This window comes from Salarias fasciatus, chromosome 13, assembly GCF_902148845.1.
Source record: "Salarias fasciatus chromosome 13, fSalaFa1.1, whole genome shotgun sequence".
In the NCBI taxonomy this organism is placed as follows: Eukaryota; Metazoa; Chordata; class Actinopteri; order Blenniiformes; family Blenniidae; genus Salarias; species Salarias fasciatus.
In genome coordinates, this window is record NC_043757.1 from 15073955 (window position 1) to 15090208 (window position 16254).

The following is a 16254-nucleotide window of genomic DNA, read 5'->3' on the forward strand; positions in this document are numbered from 1 at the left end:
TGGTTACTATGCCTTCAAACATTAATGAGCTCATGGAGAATCATCACTCGTCTTGTTACCAAGCAACCATGTTGTTGAGCTGCTTCTCCCAAGGACAGGAAAGAAGAGCAGGAGTGGAATGTACATCATATGTAAGTTTGTTTGATTTAGATGCATATCAGCTGTGTGGAGTCACAATGTTTGTTGAGTCGGGCAAAAGTCGACGTCGTCAGACTCAACTGATGCTGCCACATGTCGCCTCATGGAGACGAGGGACTGTGATATCAATCAATCCTCAATACACAACCTCAGGTCTTGGGGGTGCTGGAGCCAATACTCAGTTAATTGTGGGAAATTAAAGTGTACACTCTGAGTCTAAACAGATCATCAGTCCATCAAGAGAAATCAGACGCAGACAATTCATTCTTACATTCAACTTAAAAACACCACTTCACCTCAAGTGAAAAATAACCTTACATAACCATCACCACGACATGTCTTTTGAGTCTTTCATCTATTGACCTCCAGCTATTTGATTAAATTTGTTCATCAGAGTGCACCTCAAGAAATATTGTATTCACTTCAGAGTAAAAAAAAAAAAAAGACTCATAGCATAGAGTCAAAATAACATTTACATTCACGGTTTTTGTTTGTTTCACAGATTATTTGTCATAGAAATGTCTATATTTTCATAATTACTTACAAAAATATTGATCTCAACATAAAGCAAATGATTTCTGGTGTAAAATGCAGGGAAATGACTGAAGAAGTTCTGCTATATCTACTGTATTATGAATGTTTTTACAAACTCACATTGACTACATGGCTTTGAGTCTAATAGTTTATTCCCTTTTGTGGCGATATCACCGTTATCTCAGCTCGGGTCTCGCGGGCCAGTTTTGGCCCACGGGCCTTATGTTTGACACCCTGATTCAAACGCTTTCCCCCACTTCCCCGCAGGGTTATCCTTCGTAATATTCTAGTTACAGTCAAGACTAATATTCGTGCTTTTAATCTGGATTCATGAGGTAGCCTATCTGCCTCGACACAGAATGAGATGGAGAAAATACGCCGCGTTGCCATGGCGACGGGAGAAAGAAGCTGCGGTAATGTTTCTGACGTGTCAAAATGGTGCAGCGGCCACAGCGTCTGTCGGGGACTGGTGTTGTACATAATATCTATAATAAAAAAAAATCCCAGTGTTTTAATGTAAATCCGGAGAACCGAGGACGTGCTTTTTAATTTTTTAATTTTTTTTTATTATTATTTAACAGATGGACTATTTGCATGCAGTGGTTTTGCTCATACCTCGATACGTCGACAGTGACTTCATGCTCATTTTTCAGTGCACGTCCAGTGGCCGTCGCTCCTCGGTCCGAGTGGATTTAACGCCGAGAAAAGAAAAGGAAACAAGACAAAGGAACGAGGGATACGTGTTCGGATTTGCGCAGATGTGCAGAAACGCCGATATTGTGTGGGGCTGACTGTCAATGGACGGCTCTGCTGGTGGAAAACGGATTTTGTCTTGGAAGCAGCGGTGCGGTCGCTCACTATAAGAAGATGGGCTGTATCAAATAATGATGATCAGGAACCACCGATTACAGATGGTATGTTATATATTTAACATTAATATATGAACCATTTCAGTAGAAACGTGAGGAAAACAGTGATGTGTCTGTGTGGTGTGTGTGCGTGTGGTTTTTGGGAGAGGAGGATAAGTGTGGTACAATTGGCCAAATGCAGCACATAGACAAATTCAGCTTGTGTCCATCATACAGTAGCTTCTAATGTAATCGATAGGTTTCACACTTTTACATTAAGCTTGTATATCCGTTTGTCATCATCGGTCATGAATGCATTAAATGCTGTATCCCCACTCTGTATCCCCTGTAGCACTCTGCCCAGGTGGAGGCGACGGCGGAGGCAGCCGATACAGTGATCATCATGTACCTCTCCGACGAATAATGCTGAAATTGAAAGCTGCGGGATCCTTATAAACAGCCGAGAATACAATGAACACCACCGTTACACCATCAGACCTGGTGGATGCGCCCAGACAGCAGACCCTCAACGGCACAGTGGTCGCACAGACTGCTTCAGCCTGGGCCGTGATCCACACCGCTACCTTGACCTTTTGCTCTCTCCTCCTGATCTTCATCTTCTTCTTGGGCTCCTATGGCAACCTTGTGGTGTTCCTGTCATTCTTTGACCCGGCGTTTCGCAAGTTCCGCACCAACTTTGACTTCATGATCCTCAACCTGTCCTTCTGTGACTTGTTCATCTGCTGCGTGACTGCTCCCATGTTCGCCTTGGTGCTCTTCCTGGATGCGGGAGGAGGCGACGGCGTGTCCAAGAGCTTCTGCTTCGCCTTCCACCTGACCAGCTCGGGCTTCATCATCATGTCCTTGGAGACAGTGGCCGTCATTGCGCTGCACAGGCTGCGCATGGTTTTGGGGCAGCAGCCCAACCGCACGGCCTCCTTCCCCTGCACGCTGGCCCTCACCGCCCTGCTGTGGACGTCCAGCTTCACCATGGCCGCTCTCCTCACAATGAGAGCCTACCCCCGTAGGGACGGACCCTGTTTGCCCCATTTTGGCCTGGGAAGTGGACAGGCCAGGGTGGTGCTGTACGTCTACCTGGCAGACTTTGCCTTTTGTGTGGCCGTGGTGTTCGTGTCCTACCTGATGATCGCTCAGACACTGAGGAAGAACGCACAAGTGAGGAAATGTCCCATCATCACTGTAGATGCCACATGCCCTCCACCCCCACCGCCTCTCATCGTAGCGGGATTTGAGAGCATGCAGTGTGCGGTTCAAGGTCCTTCGCTGTACCGCAACCAGACTTACAACAAGCTGCAGAATGTACAGACACACTCTTATGCCAACAGGACCAGCCAGCCTATAGCTCCAGGAGCAGCTCAAGGAGCCACATGCTGTCAGCTCGTCTCTACCGTCAACCTGGCCACAGCCAAAGACTCGAAGGCGGTTGTCACCTGTATAGTTATAGTGTTTTCTGTGCTACTTTGCTGCTTGCCAATGGGAGTTTCGCTGGCACAGGACGTTCTGTCACCAGAAAGCAGTGTTACACATTACCAGTTTGAACTGTGTGGCTTTGTCCTCATTTTTCTCAAATCTGGGATCAATCCATTTGTGTACTCGCGCAACAGTGCCGGCCTCCGCCGTCGGGTTCTGTGCTGCATTCAGTGGGCCGCTCTGGGCTTTGTCTGCTGCAAGCAAAAGACTCGTCTCCACGCAATGGGCAAAGGTAGCCTGGAAGTCAATCGGAATAAATCTTCCCATCATGAGACCAACTCAGCCTATGTACTGTCACCCAAGCCCCAGAGGAGGCTGGTAGACCAGGCCTGTGGGCCCAGTCATTCCAGGGATTGTGCGGGAAGTCCAAGGGCCACAGGCGCACGCAAACCTCGCCTTCCAAGTGCCTCTACTCCCATTAACACCCGAATTGAGCCCTACTACAGTATATACAACAGCAGCCCCTCTGCAGGTCACAGCTCCCCTACCAGCCTGCAGCCAGTCAGCTCTCAGACTTTTGCCTTTGCCAAATCCTACGTAGCCATGCACTACCACACTCACCAAGACACACTGCAGGACTTTGAAAGCACTTCAGTGCACCAGATTCCCATTCCCTCAGTTTAACGAAACAGAAACAGGAATATTTGGACGATCTCTCCAAGGCTTCAAATGAAATCTGAATTGAAAAAGGAAAACTTTACTTGTTTGGAATCCATATTTTGAAATTGTATTCTGTTGTGCAGTTCAAAGACATGATTGAAACAACCAGAATGATAAGCTTTGTACACAGTTTCACCTTAATCTGTCCCCATCTTGTGCACGCATGTGCCAATATAAACCAACAGTATGTCGATCTTCTCTGAAGTCAGAGCCAGGTTTCTGATGTCTTTTTGCTTCGTTCTCCTGTCTGGGTGAAGCCGCAAAGCTCTGAAACGGATTCTGTCTCAACAGGCATCAGTGAAGCCCAGCCCGAGCCCACAAACAAACTCTGGTTGATGGCATGTGGCTGCATTTTGGTGGACTTTTGCTTCTTAAGAAAAATGTGTTTGTGAGCCTCATACTCTTTTTAAACACAATAAATGTTTGGCAAGTGGAGGGTATCTTTGCTTTTAATGTTTTCACTACAGCTGAAACGACTGACCATTTAGGGATTCAATCGGAGATTGATTGAATTTAGATATCTTGAGATTTGAGATGAGATTTTCTTGTGATTCCTCACAAAAGGCGGGTTTCATTATAATGAAAGGAGCAATGGATTTTGACAGTGTGACACATACTCCAGTCTTCTGAACGATATGTATTACACACATATTGCTGTTTTGATCAGAATGTAAAAACAACATACTAAGACAGGTTTCATAAGTGAAGAATATTACGTAACACAGAGCATCAGCACCCTCTGGTGGCAGGAAGTTTACCAGGATGAACATAAAGGACTAATTCTACAATCAGCTTTTTAGGTCACATCTAAAACACTACACAATGCAACTTACAAAAGCAACTACAATCCAGAGAAATTGTTTTTTGATATACCGGTAATTGGGCAGTCAGACATCTAAAGCAATGGAAATATTTTTTTTCAGATGGACCATTGTAGGCACCATTCAATAAAACAGCTTTATAATTTAAAGTTGATATTCATCCACAGTGGGCAGCATGATGGAGCAGTAGTTGTCAAGGGTTTGAAGCTCGTAACCCTAAATTGCCTGTAAGAGTGTGTGTGGATGTTTGCCTTGCCTCTCGCTTTCCCCATGGGATCAGCCGCACTGCTCTGCATCCCTAACTTAGATAAAACAGCAAAGAAGATAACTGGTGAGAACTGAAGTGTTTATCCTTGCTGTGCTGCACTTTTTACCCAAAGTCAACTGCAGAGCACTGATATAGATGACAAATGCATAAATATTATTAGACTAAAATCTTTAGAGGGGAAAGTTCTGAATGTATAAGAGTTTGGTGAACGACGTAACATGCATTTAAAGAACATTTTTTTTTCATGAGGAAAAAAAATCTGCAGCTTGATGGACGGAAAGAAAACAAATCCTGCAATTCTTTGAACTTCTCAAAACTTTAGCAAAAAGCCAAAGTGCCAATGCGGTGAGTTTTGAGAAATCCTATCAACCACTCATTTTTTCCATATGAGAGCTGTTCAGGCAGAGGTAATTTCTCACAAGAGCATTGGTTTTTTTTTTTCTAAATTAGGAGAAAAAAATCTGAATTTTATGCATTACATTACATGACAAACATTAAAAAAAGTAAATATTCTTTTTCTAATGTTGATTATAGGTATCACATTCTTTAATCAGTCACATATTTGTCATCAGTGTGGGAAGACAACAACCATGTTTCTTTAAAATTTAATTTATTGCCGCAAATACTTGGGTTTTTATCCAAGTGGAAACAGCAGTGATCTGGAGCCCGTTATGAACCTTCATGAACGCCACAGAAAACCTTGAAGGTCTGCGGGCTCCTTTAAAAAGAAGCCGACGGCCCTTCTCTAACATCCCACATACTCTAATTAACTTGTGGCCATCACTTCAGCATAACTTACACTCACTCACCTGGAGCATTACCACAGCACGTATTCTTTCTCCATATCGACATGTCCATAGAGACACTATCAAGCCGCTCAACACACACACACACACACACACACACACACACACACTCGATGATCATAATTCCCCTGATTCAGTACTTATTTCCTTGCAGTTATTCAACACAGAGAAGCATAGATATGAAGCTCAGGCAGTAAACCCCCCAGCCCGTGTTGTGAGGCACCAGCTTCCTCTCACGCTTTGCACTTCAGCCTGTGCTCTCCTGCTGGATCCGGCTGGTGTGGCGTTGCCCGCTGCACAGACTGGTACGCGAGTTTTGGCGGCACTCCGAGGCTAAATAGAGTCCAGCCTCACCATCGAGTGTCACGTCAGTTTTGGCTTTTAGTGCAGCGCTGCGGGGACGTCTCCGCTCCTGCATCTGTTTCATGGGCGTCCTTTTCCTGTCCTTCATGCGTGTTTGCTGTCATCTGCTTTGTTTTTTTTTTGTTTTTTTTATTTTTTTTAGCTGGAGACTGACAGAAGTCCATGCTCATCAGCCGTATCAAGTATCCGGCATATGACTGGAGACTCAACCTGGAAGGGAAAAAGACACAATCACCTCATCAATACATTTGAAGGCAGTGCCAGGACTTAACACACACGATTAGTTCAAAACTAGACCTTTTATGCTTGTCTGCACAATGAAATAGTGGTTAGTGCTCTTCACTGCAAGTCTCTTTTCCCTGGGGACTCCAGTTTCTTCCCACTTTTCTAAATTGCCCTTTGATGAGAATGTGAATGAATGAGAGTGTGGTCAGCTGGAATCTGCTCCAGCGCCCCGTGACCCTGAATTAGATGTAGCTGCACAGAATATGCATCAACAAAACTTTAATGCTGCCTCCAATGAACAGAAGTCCTAATCTGAAAAGAGCAGGCATAAAAAAACAACAGACTGCATTTTATTCACAACAACAGTGTAACTAAGGTCTTATACACAGGAAACACTGCAGCAAAGTTGTACAGGGTTCACAAGCTTTCTTAAAAACAGTAATGAACTTTTTATGGCCTCAGACCGCACCTAAACAGATGTAAACTTGTACTACCTGAGGAAAATCCAGAGTTGAACTCACACACAGCACATTATAAAAAGTAAACCTACCCCAAGCACATACTGACAGATCTGAGGCTCCAGCATATAGACGGTGACAGCGTGGGGAGACTCTGACTCCTTGCATCTAAAATAGAGAAGAGAGATGATCTGAGTGAATCACACAAAGGATGGAGCGGTTTTTATCTCTTCTGTCACCTGTCGACTCAGGGCAGTTACACTGAGCAGCGGGGTGCAGTGACTGACTCACTTGAGCTTGACGACGACCTGCCTGGGCTTCCCTGTCAGGTCACACGTGTCCCCGTGGCCGTAAAAGTGCGAAACCAACCTGGAAGGTAAAGGTAAAAAAAAAAGAAATGAATAAAATCTGTTGTCACAAGTGAACTATGGCCAGGTTAAGGCTCAGAAATCTGGAGGACCTACTTGACTTTCTGCACTCCGTCATCCTTGAGCTGGTAGGATCGAGCTACGTTCTTCTTGGCCCAGTCGATATGCTCCTCCGCGTTCCAGTTTCCCACCACCACAATGTTCTTTCCTTGTTCTTTGTCCTGGGAAATCAAACAATACTTTCACTGCCAAAAAAATAAAAGGCATCGAACGTTCTCTGATCAATGTGTTGAGAGATATTGGTAAGTGCAGATGGAAGAATGAGTCTTGTGAAATCAGCTCATAAAACCTGTGCGGAGATGATCAATCACTTATGCCCACATGATCATTTAGGACAAATGAGGACCATAAAGCCCAGCGAACTGTATCCTCACAGAAAACAGTATAAAACAGACTGGAAGAGCAGCATGTTCAGAGGAACCAATGCAGAAACTTGGCTTTAAAGAAAGGGTTGTGTGTCTCCTGTTCTCATCGTTCATGTCACTGACTCCTTCATTTCTAAAGCAGGTGAATATGTGCATATAAACTGGTATCGGGTCAGATTTTCTGTTTTTCGTGTTAGGTTAAACTACATTTAAAATTGTACAATTTTTAATACACACACTGTATGTTTAGTTGTTGGAACAAGACGTAGCTCATTTTTATGACCACTGGGTTAAAACACAGAAGTGACAAATGACGATGATCACATTTACGTCCAAGCATTACTTCCTACCTCATGGTACTGATGGACATGTTTTCCATAACAAAATTCATACTTCCACCAGCCAACGCCCTGAAACACACAGACATTTAACAAAAATCAATCAACATCCTCCTCCGCAGCACTTTTCAGGCAGGTTCCAACAACCCATGAACCGATAACCGGGCAAAGCAAGGGAGGATGAAGAAAAAGACAATTCAAGAGAAGAAAGGTGAAATAAAAGTGATTATAAACATTGAGAGAAAGAGACAGCTGAGAAAGCTTAGAAACGATTAAGTCATGGTAAAATTGATTAAAGTACAATACATTCAGACTGGATATATCAACATTAAAGGCTACTGTACACAAAACTGAAAATAATACAGACACTTACATTGTACTCATAAAAACAGTTAGTGGGAAACATGCATTAGAAAAAGAAATGATAAAAATACGAATAAAAGGAATAAGTTTATCAAAAGTTTATGAAGCAATGCTTAGGTCTACAGGTAAACATGGCTTACCCCGTGCAGACAATATGAGCCACTGAGGAACTCCTTGATGAGCTGATCATCTGTGAGACGAGAGATGTGAGTGGTGCCGACCGTGACCTGAGCCTGCCCCGCCACGGTCATGGGTTTGTGAGTGGATGTGAAGGCTTCCTCTCGGACTGGCGCCGCCTCCTCCTGGGAAATGAAACATGTAAATGAAGCTTTTGACAGCTGTTCTTCTTCTGACATTTTCTAGTTAACTGATCACCTTCTGTCCGTCCTGCCTCACTGGTTTTACACTTCTCTCGTCTGGCAGCTCCATCCTTAGTGTCATTTATCTCTTCACCAAACCAACACCTCCTATTCTCTCTCACTTTCCCATCAAACTGTCCCTCTGAAAAACTCCTCCTTAACATAGTCCATGCTGTTCACTCCCAGAAAAAAACACCTTTAGCTCAGTGATCTCCAGTTTACTCTCCTGTTTTTCCAATTTGTGCCATGAGTGTTTTTCCTCCTCAGCTCAAGGCTCACCTCTCGCGTCTCAGAAGATGCACTGAAGGGCGGCTTCAGCTGTTCCTCTTGCTCCTTTTCCAGTTGGGCGAGTCGCTGGGGCCGCAGAGGGGAGCCTGACAGAGCCTGGCAAAAGATGGCGTTCACTGGGGAAGACTTGAACCTGCCGGGCAGATGTAGGAAGCAGGGAAATTTCATAACAGATCCCAATATTGGGGAAAAAAAATTCCTTCTGCAGAAAAATAAAAACAAGAATGACCCAATGTACCTGTACTTTGGGTGAGCGCAGAGCAAAGGCGTCAACACCACCACCTCGTATTCGCAGGTGGTGACCTCGGCGACGGACAAGATCTCATGCTTGGCTTCAGGGTGGCAGACGTACAGCACAGACGTGGAGCGAGGCTCATCCTGTTTCAGCACACAGGGAGTCCCGTTTCCCATCTCCAAGGAGTAATATGGAGTCAGCTGGCCTTCAATGTTCTTAGAGGGCACCTGGACAACATCGAAAATACAACATCAGGCGACGAATGGGAGGAGCTTCGACTCAAATGGGCAAAGTTTCATTGTTAAACTTACTTCTGTGTCTGCTGCTGGCTTGTCACTTTCTGTTTCTTCCACTTGATCTGAAATAAATAAATGCATGGTTTAACACAGAGAAGAGCTCTTTTATTTTTAAGTGCATTATTGAGTAAAATTAATTTATTGTCATGGCTATGTTCGCAATCTACCTCACCTGTTTCTGCTGAATTACTCTGCTGTGCCAGATTCCCCAGAAAGTACTCCTGGACATTAATCTTCTGAAAAAAAGAAAAAAAAAACAACTTTTTTTTTTTTTTTTTGTAACTACCTCACACTGGCGTCATCTTCACATTTCTGCCATCTGCTTTATGATCGTTCAAAACACCAACCTGGCCCGTCTCCTTCTCCTCGTGGTACTGTCGTATGTGCTTCCCATGGCAGACTTCATACGTCCAGTATGACTCAATCTGCAACGCAAGCAAAAGAGTCACTTTCAGAACCAAAACTGAACCAAAACTGAAAACTCAAGATGTCTGTTGTGGTCCACTGACGGAGCATAAAGCTCAACGGTCTGTATTTTGGGTGAACTCTCACCCTGTAGGAGCAGCTGCTTCGTTTGAATAGAGGCTCCAGCAGCTCAGAAGGACTGGGTCCGCTGTACTCCTTCTCATCATCCTGAGATGTCAGGAGGCAACAAATAAAACGCAGAACAGTGAGATTCCTTTTACTCCAATATCATATATCTGTATCTTGAATCAGTAGAATATCGAGCCATTTCAAAAGTAAGTGATGCTATTTCTTGTGTTATTCAACACAATAAAAAACACGCATGCACACATCATAACCAAAAGTGACACAAATGGATCACAAACAAACAGAATGACAATGATCACAGATACAAAAGAAATACAAAAAGACAAAACACAAGGAGACACAATAGTGTCATGAATATTACAAAACAAAAAGAAATATTTACAGAACTATCATACAGAGGCAGAATGTAAACGACAGGGTCAAGTCAGGGTCACATTTAGTGATGATGGTGCCATCACATGTTAAATGTGTGTTAACAGAGAAACCTGCAGCTGCTCACCTCCTCTCCTCCTGTCAGTGAAGGCAGCAGACATTTGTAGTTCTCCTTTTCTGCTGTGGTCATGATCACAAAGTCATCTTCACTGTACAGAGCTCCTGAAGCCGGCTGCAAACCACAGAACACCCGTTACTTCCACTGGAGACACAGAGCAGCTGCTACACAGGCGACAGAATTACAAAGCAAAGAGAGGAGATGCACCAGCGTGAATTCAGCTCCAGGCCAGGAGATTTTAAAGGGGATTTCGTCTGTGAAAGAGGGATATCCTCCTCGGTTCGCAGAGACGCTGCCGCAGACGTGCAGCAGCTCCCCGACGAACAGCAGCAGCAGCCCGGCTGTCATCGCTCCTACGACCCGCTCCTCATGGAAGACAAGAGCCTCCTCTCCGGCTCACACCCACAGCGGCCGGGGGGCTTCAGGGCGCGGGGAAGTCCGGCTCCACGGACCTGAAGGCGGATGTCAATACGGCACCGACCGCAGGAAGTGAGCTGTCTCCATGCCACGTCGTGTTCCGGCTGCGCGCTGAGCTGAAAATAGCGCCACCGCCCCCTCCTGGCAAAACGAGGTACTGACACGGAACAACTACAAACTTTCTTCTTGTGGGTTCAAGTAAGGACACAAAGTAGAGAAACCCAGTCACACCGCTTTGGTTTTTAATCCCATTTTCCTTTCACGTTTCTCCGAAACAGTCAAGACTAAAGTATCACAACCTTAAACACCTATAAGCTCATTAAATACCCAACATACAGTACAATGAAATGAAAGATCAGCTTCAATACTTATATCATACCTAAATGTGTGACTGTTCAGCCTGTATTTTAAAATACATGCAATATATCTGTAAAACTATTCACACATTCTTCTTAGCCATCAAACTATGAGCAAAGAAATTACAGTTTTGAGTCAGTCAGGCCAAAAAAGTTTGTTCACGTTTCAGCCGAGCTGCTCAGAAAGTTTAGATTCTATTTAATCAATACAGCCAACCTTGGTAATGTTTCTTTAAACAAATATATTTTCCGTTTTCATCCCACCGAGCCTCTGCTTATTGCTCCTGCATGCAGGGCGAAGATGAGACCCAAAAGCACCTCTACATCTGTGACGTCCATAGAGATGAACTGAGAATTTAAACAACCCATTGGCAAACTGTTGGAAAAGGATAAAAACACCATTCATGTTTCAATATAAAGACAAAATTTTAGTTTAGCCAAATAAATGAGCAGACAGACACAACAGCTGATTGACTACTTAATAACAATGGGAGCACCATTGCATGCTATTCAGTTTATTTGTTGCTGAAGTGGTTCTGACTTCATTACTGTAATGCAGTGAGCCATTTATTAATCCAGCAGACAGCACAGACATTCCAGTTCCTATTCCATACATGCACTTCTTTATCTATACACAGATGGTAGATGCTAAGTGGAATAGATTCCGACACCTATAAGTATTTTACACGTGATAGCAACATGTCAGTACAACAAGTTCTCTGAAACTAGAAGCGTTTTACTTTAATATTTTGACTTTTCTGTGAAATTAAGCATAACAATTGTTCATTTGATGCATTGATTTCTTCATCTTGTTAAATTAATACTTTCTTTGTTTAAATGAGTATTTCACATCTTCATTTTCATACATCAGCAATAATTATAGATCACATTTGATGCCACATGGGCAGTGTGTATATAATGATATATATTAATGATATATTAAGATATATTAATGATATATTAGATATATTAATGATTGAATATAACTTTGAGCTTAATATGATTGGGAAATGGGGTGGATGAAAGAAGCTCCAACAGAAAATTTTGAAGCATTTTTCAATAACCGAAAACTCTGTAAGTTAAGCTGAAGCCAGTTGGACTAATTGGAAATGGCAACATGACACATTAATCAAGTAATTATTCTGATATTTTAATATTTTCTTCCGTAAAATATTACTGTAAAAGTTTTCCAAGAGGTCTCAATATCACACAAAAGGATCTGACTGCCTCCCAGTGGAGGCATTTGGGAATGTAAATCCAAACTGAATGTAGAGAGATCATGTCGTAGAGCATCTCACAATCATGTTTTATTAGTGCTGAAGAGCAAAGTCATAGATCCTGTCAAAAAAAAAAAAAAAAAAAAAAAAGATTCACTAAGCATCCCTGGCTGTCATTTTGGCTGATTCATCTGGAAGCAAACAGCAGATACGTTCCAGTGGCCTTACCCCTATGACTCTGTTGATTCAGCACTGCTGTGTGTGGAAAGACTATAAATAATTTGACACATCAAATGAAGGAAACAGAGGATTTAAAACGCAGGCCCTGAAAATTTGTGGAGTAACATTTCACTGCTGGGAAGGAAATGTGGACAGAGCCTTGGACCGGTGATGGGAACATGCAGTGTAAAACTCAAGGACTTTCATATTTCCACCTGTTGGTGGAGCTATTGAAGTGGGAATGTTCTGAGAGAGAGAGAGAGAGAGAGAGAGAGAGAGAGAGAGAGAGAGAGAGAGAGAGAGAGAGAGAGAGAGAGAGAATTGAGATGGGAAAAGTGCTTTGGAGGAACATGGAATGATACAAGCAAAGGATCACGTCATTGGATCAGCCACCTTCCCATTCCCTCTCCTTTGCGTACATGCATACATACATGTGTTTCATACCCATTTTTTATGAGCATGTAGAAAGAAATAGATAGATAGATAGATAGATAGATAGATAGATAGATAGATAGATAGATAGATAGATCAAATGTTCCCGCGATGAGTGTCTTCAAACCAGAACTGGCATCAGCGATATGCTTCTTCATGCTAAGTCAAAGGTTCTTTGACATGTCCTCCCCTGTGGTTGTTAACAGACTTTTCTGAAACCTATCTGGTGGGAACTTATCAGAAGTCGCCACTTTGAAACGAGCATTTTCATTTATTTCACTGTCATCTGAGGCGTGAACTTGATTTGCATAGAGCTCTTCCATGCACCCTCACCTTATGCATAATTGATACAAACTGTCATCTCCCCAACCGTAATAACACCATTCCAAAGGGAGCAGGAAGAAATGAATCCTGGCATTTGAAGGTCTCAAATAAGATTAAGATATCTCCTGAGCTGTCAAATGAAAATGTGCGTCGAAGGTGTCAGACGTCAAACCAATATGGTTCCTTTTTAGTTCAGTAATGATGCTGAGCAGTAATTTGTGTAAGACATTTGAATATGTCGGTGGGTTTTTGTAAATTAGATATATTTTATGGTAAACATGTATTTTTTTTTTTTTTTTGCATTTTTTTTCCTATAATAACACCGATCCTTAATGCTCAGGACTCTAACACTGTGGAACTTTTCACGAATAGTTTCAAGGGATACAATTTGTTACAATAAAAATCAATTTGCTACATTCCTAAATGCTCAGTTTAGGTTCAGTTCAAGTGCTGCAATTGGTTACATTTGGCAAAAGAAACAAGTTTGGCTTTAAAAAAAAAAAAAAAAAAAAAAATCTTAATGCTTCCCTCCTTAAATTAATCAATTGGTGATCAGAAAGTTTGAGAGAGTAAAAGCACAAACTTCCAACTGATGTCACCGTTTGAGAACGCTTCAGTGAACAAGCACATGTGTTTATCTGGTAAATCGCTGAATTACCAGGCCACGAGAAACACTTGAGGAAATGTGCTTGGAAAGCCTGCTTGAGCAGCCTCTCCTGATTCTGTTTGTTCAGCGTGGACCCAGTAGTCACTCATGCACCTGTTGTCTTTCTGTCAAACTAAAAGCCATAAGAGAATACGACATGAAAAGATGCTGCAAAGAAGCCAAAACAACAGTCCAGTGACTCATGAAAGAAATAGATTTACGCGTGCCAGTGGATCGGAGCGCTGCTCTGCACATCCCTGCAGAGAAAAGTAATGAGAGAGTATTTTTGTTTGGATGGGTCTGGATGGGATCCAGATATTCACTGAGCTGGTCCTCGCTATATTTGTTTCTAACTGCAGCTTGGCTCCTGCATTCAAATATCAGAAGGAGGTCACTGGAGAGGCATGATCCCAGAGCCCCAATGCGTCATGAAGCAAGGACGCCGCAATTTAAAGCTTTTTATGAGCCAAGTGTTGAGGTTATATTACTTCCAAGATACATACCTGTGTTTGATAGGTTCATTTAATCCTTAGGTGTAGAAAAAGTCTTTTTTTTTAATGTTGTTTTGTGTTTACTGCATTGTCTTTGTCTTTGTAAAGTCGTAACGTGGGAAAACGTCCAGAACAGCATCTACCAAACTAAAGCGGCACATCACATCCTGACGATTCTCAAAGGTGACCATGGGTGTTTATGTAAATAACAGTTTTCATTGTCTGAGGCGTTAAGCTCTTGGAGAGAGTCCTGAGACACCATGCTTGAACACAAAAGTAAGTGAAGTCCCAGAAGTGTCTTTTTTGTCAATAAGCAAGCACAGAAAAGTGGGTTAACTACTTGAAAATGCATCCTAAACTGTGTGTGTGTGTGTGTGTGTGTGTGTGTGTAAACTGAAAGAGCTTAGTGAAGCCGGGGAGACTTTGAGAGTGAAAGTCATTTAGTGTCTCTTCACAGTTTGACAGTGAACGACACTCATGCTGCAAGGTGAGGAACAGCGTTCTTGACTGACTGGACAAAGAGCGGACACTGAGCTTCTGTGGTGATTTGATCGATACCAGCACCTCAACAGATAGAAATGTGGGAAATAGTGTGTAGGATTAGTAAGTAGGCGTGATAACTGAGATAAAAGATCATATGAGATTCTGCTGCTCTTAGAAACAGATTATATTGTGAGTGTTCAGTTAGTTTTGTTGTTGTGTATAATGTATTTGCATATATTGTAAACTATTTGTATCGTTTGAATAAATCCTGTTCTAGCTTCACTTCAGTGAATATATATTTTATTGATTTCTCCAAATTGAACAGTATTTCCTTCTACATAGGATATTTATAGGGCTTAAAAATGTATTCCTTTTCCTTCTCAGGTCTTTATTCTGTTTAAAGGAGTACGGCATGTACTGCATTGACTAAGTCATTTGTATTCCACTCTGCTCTCGGGCAATTGATGCAACGATACACTACACAATCCACGCATATGCATTCCACCCATAGTTTAAGCATTAAGTGATAACTGCACATGCAGAGAATTCTCCTCGATTACACTTAGTGCTGATGCTCTTTTTATCTACTGGCTCTACAAATGAAGAGAGTGACTCTGACGCTAAGGTGACATAGATACCGTGCCAAACGTGCATTTATTTTCACATAGTGTCAGATTTATACCTGAGAGCCACAAGTAATCATCATCATCGTATTTTTTTTTCCATTGGTGAAGCCAAGTGACAGATGGGTCATGCCCAAAGAGGATATGAATGAACAAACAGTGCTGTCAATATGGAGTTTTGCAAAAGTTATTGTGTTGACCCAAACACTCCTGTTGGCAGTCTCAGAGGCAGCATATTGCTCATTTAGACAGAAAGTGGTCCATTGGAAAAAAGGAGCTGAAATTGTGCAGTTAGTGGGCATCAGAAGCTCAGTTCCCTCTGATGGGTTACATTGATCCTCTGCAGTTTTGCGCACTAGAAGCTGTTTAGTCAGGTGAAACATGCATCTGAGCATTCATTATACATGCATGAAGAAGCTGTTACAATTGGTATCCGGGCCTGCCAAGGCAGCCACTGGAACATCCACAGCTTTTGCTTTGTTAAAGCACAGGCAGCCATGAGTGGCAGCCATGTTTGTAAGTTACTCAGGATTTTCCCAAAGGAATACCAATTCCCTACCAATCTTCTCAAGCATTCGCTCCTCTTTTTCTATTTTTGGGGTACAGTGACGCAGCCGCGCTTCTATTTTCAATTCGTTTCCATCGTTTTCATTCAACGACACACCGTCTGCTTTTCAGCCTGCAAAGTTTTCCCATAACTTTATTCCGCTCGCCTCAGTT

General features: G+C 42.7%; 2 protein-coding genes across 2 annotated transcripts; one reads left to right on the forward strand and one right to left on the reverse strand.

The window, feature by feature from the left end:
- Positions 1-1883: 1883 nt before the first annotated feature.
- gpr75 (G protein-coupled receptor 75) lies at positions 1884-3700 on the forward strand. The gene has a single exon (XM_030106034.1). The coding sequence runs from the start codon at positions 1992-1994 to the stop codon at positions 3633-3635; it is 1644 nt and encodes a 547-aa protein (XP_029961894.1). The 5' UTR covers positions 1884-1991; the 3' UTR covers positions 3636-3700.
- A 2287-nt stretch (positions 3701-5987) lies between these two features.
- Positions 5988-10820, reverse strand: erlec1 (endoplasmic reticulum lectin 1). The gene is made up of 14 exons (XM_030106035.1): positions 10534-10820; positions 10336-10440; positions 9837-9917; positions 9632-9709; positions 9457-9520; positions 9300-9346; positions 8992-9215; positions 8745-8886; positions 8247-8408; positions 7756-7815; positions 7077-7201; positions 6904-6981; positions 6705-6780; positions 5988-6139 (listed from the first exon to the last, which is right to left on the reverse strand). Exons 1-14 carry the CDS (start codon positions 10672-10674, stop codon positions 6068-6070), a joined length of 1455 nt encoding a protein of 484 aa, XP_029961895.1. The 5' UTR covers positions 10675-10820; the 3' UTR covers positions 5988-6067.
- Between the last annotated feature and the right edge of the window lie 5434 nt (positions 10821-16254).

What these genes read in the sequence shown, in the direction of transcription:
- gpr75 (XM_030106034.1), top strand. Translation starts at nt 1,992, where the DNA reads ATGAACACCACCGTTACACCATCAGACCTGGTGGATGCGCCCAGACAG.
- erlec1 (XM_030106035.1), bottom strand. Translation starts at nt 10,674, where the DNA reads ATGACAGCCGGGCTGCTGCTGCTGTTCGTCGGGGAGCTGCTGCACGTC. An exon ending in CTGGAGCTGAATTCACGCTG is followed by an intron (nt 10,441 to 10,533) that starts GTGCATCTCCTC and finishes TGTGGTTTGCAG; the next exon opens with CCGGCTTCAGGAGCTCTGTA. An exon ending in TGCGCTCACCCAAAGTACAG is followed by an intron (nt 8,887 to 8,991) that starts GTACATTGGGTC and finishes TCTGCCCGGCAG; the next exon opens with GTTCAAGTCTTCCCCAGTGA.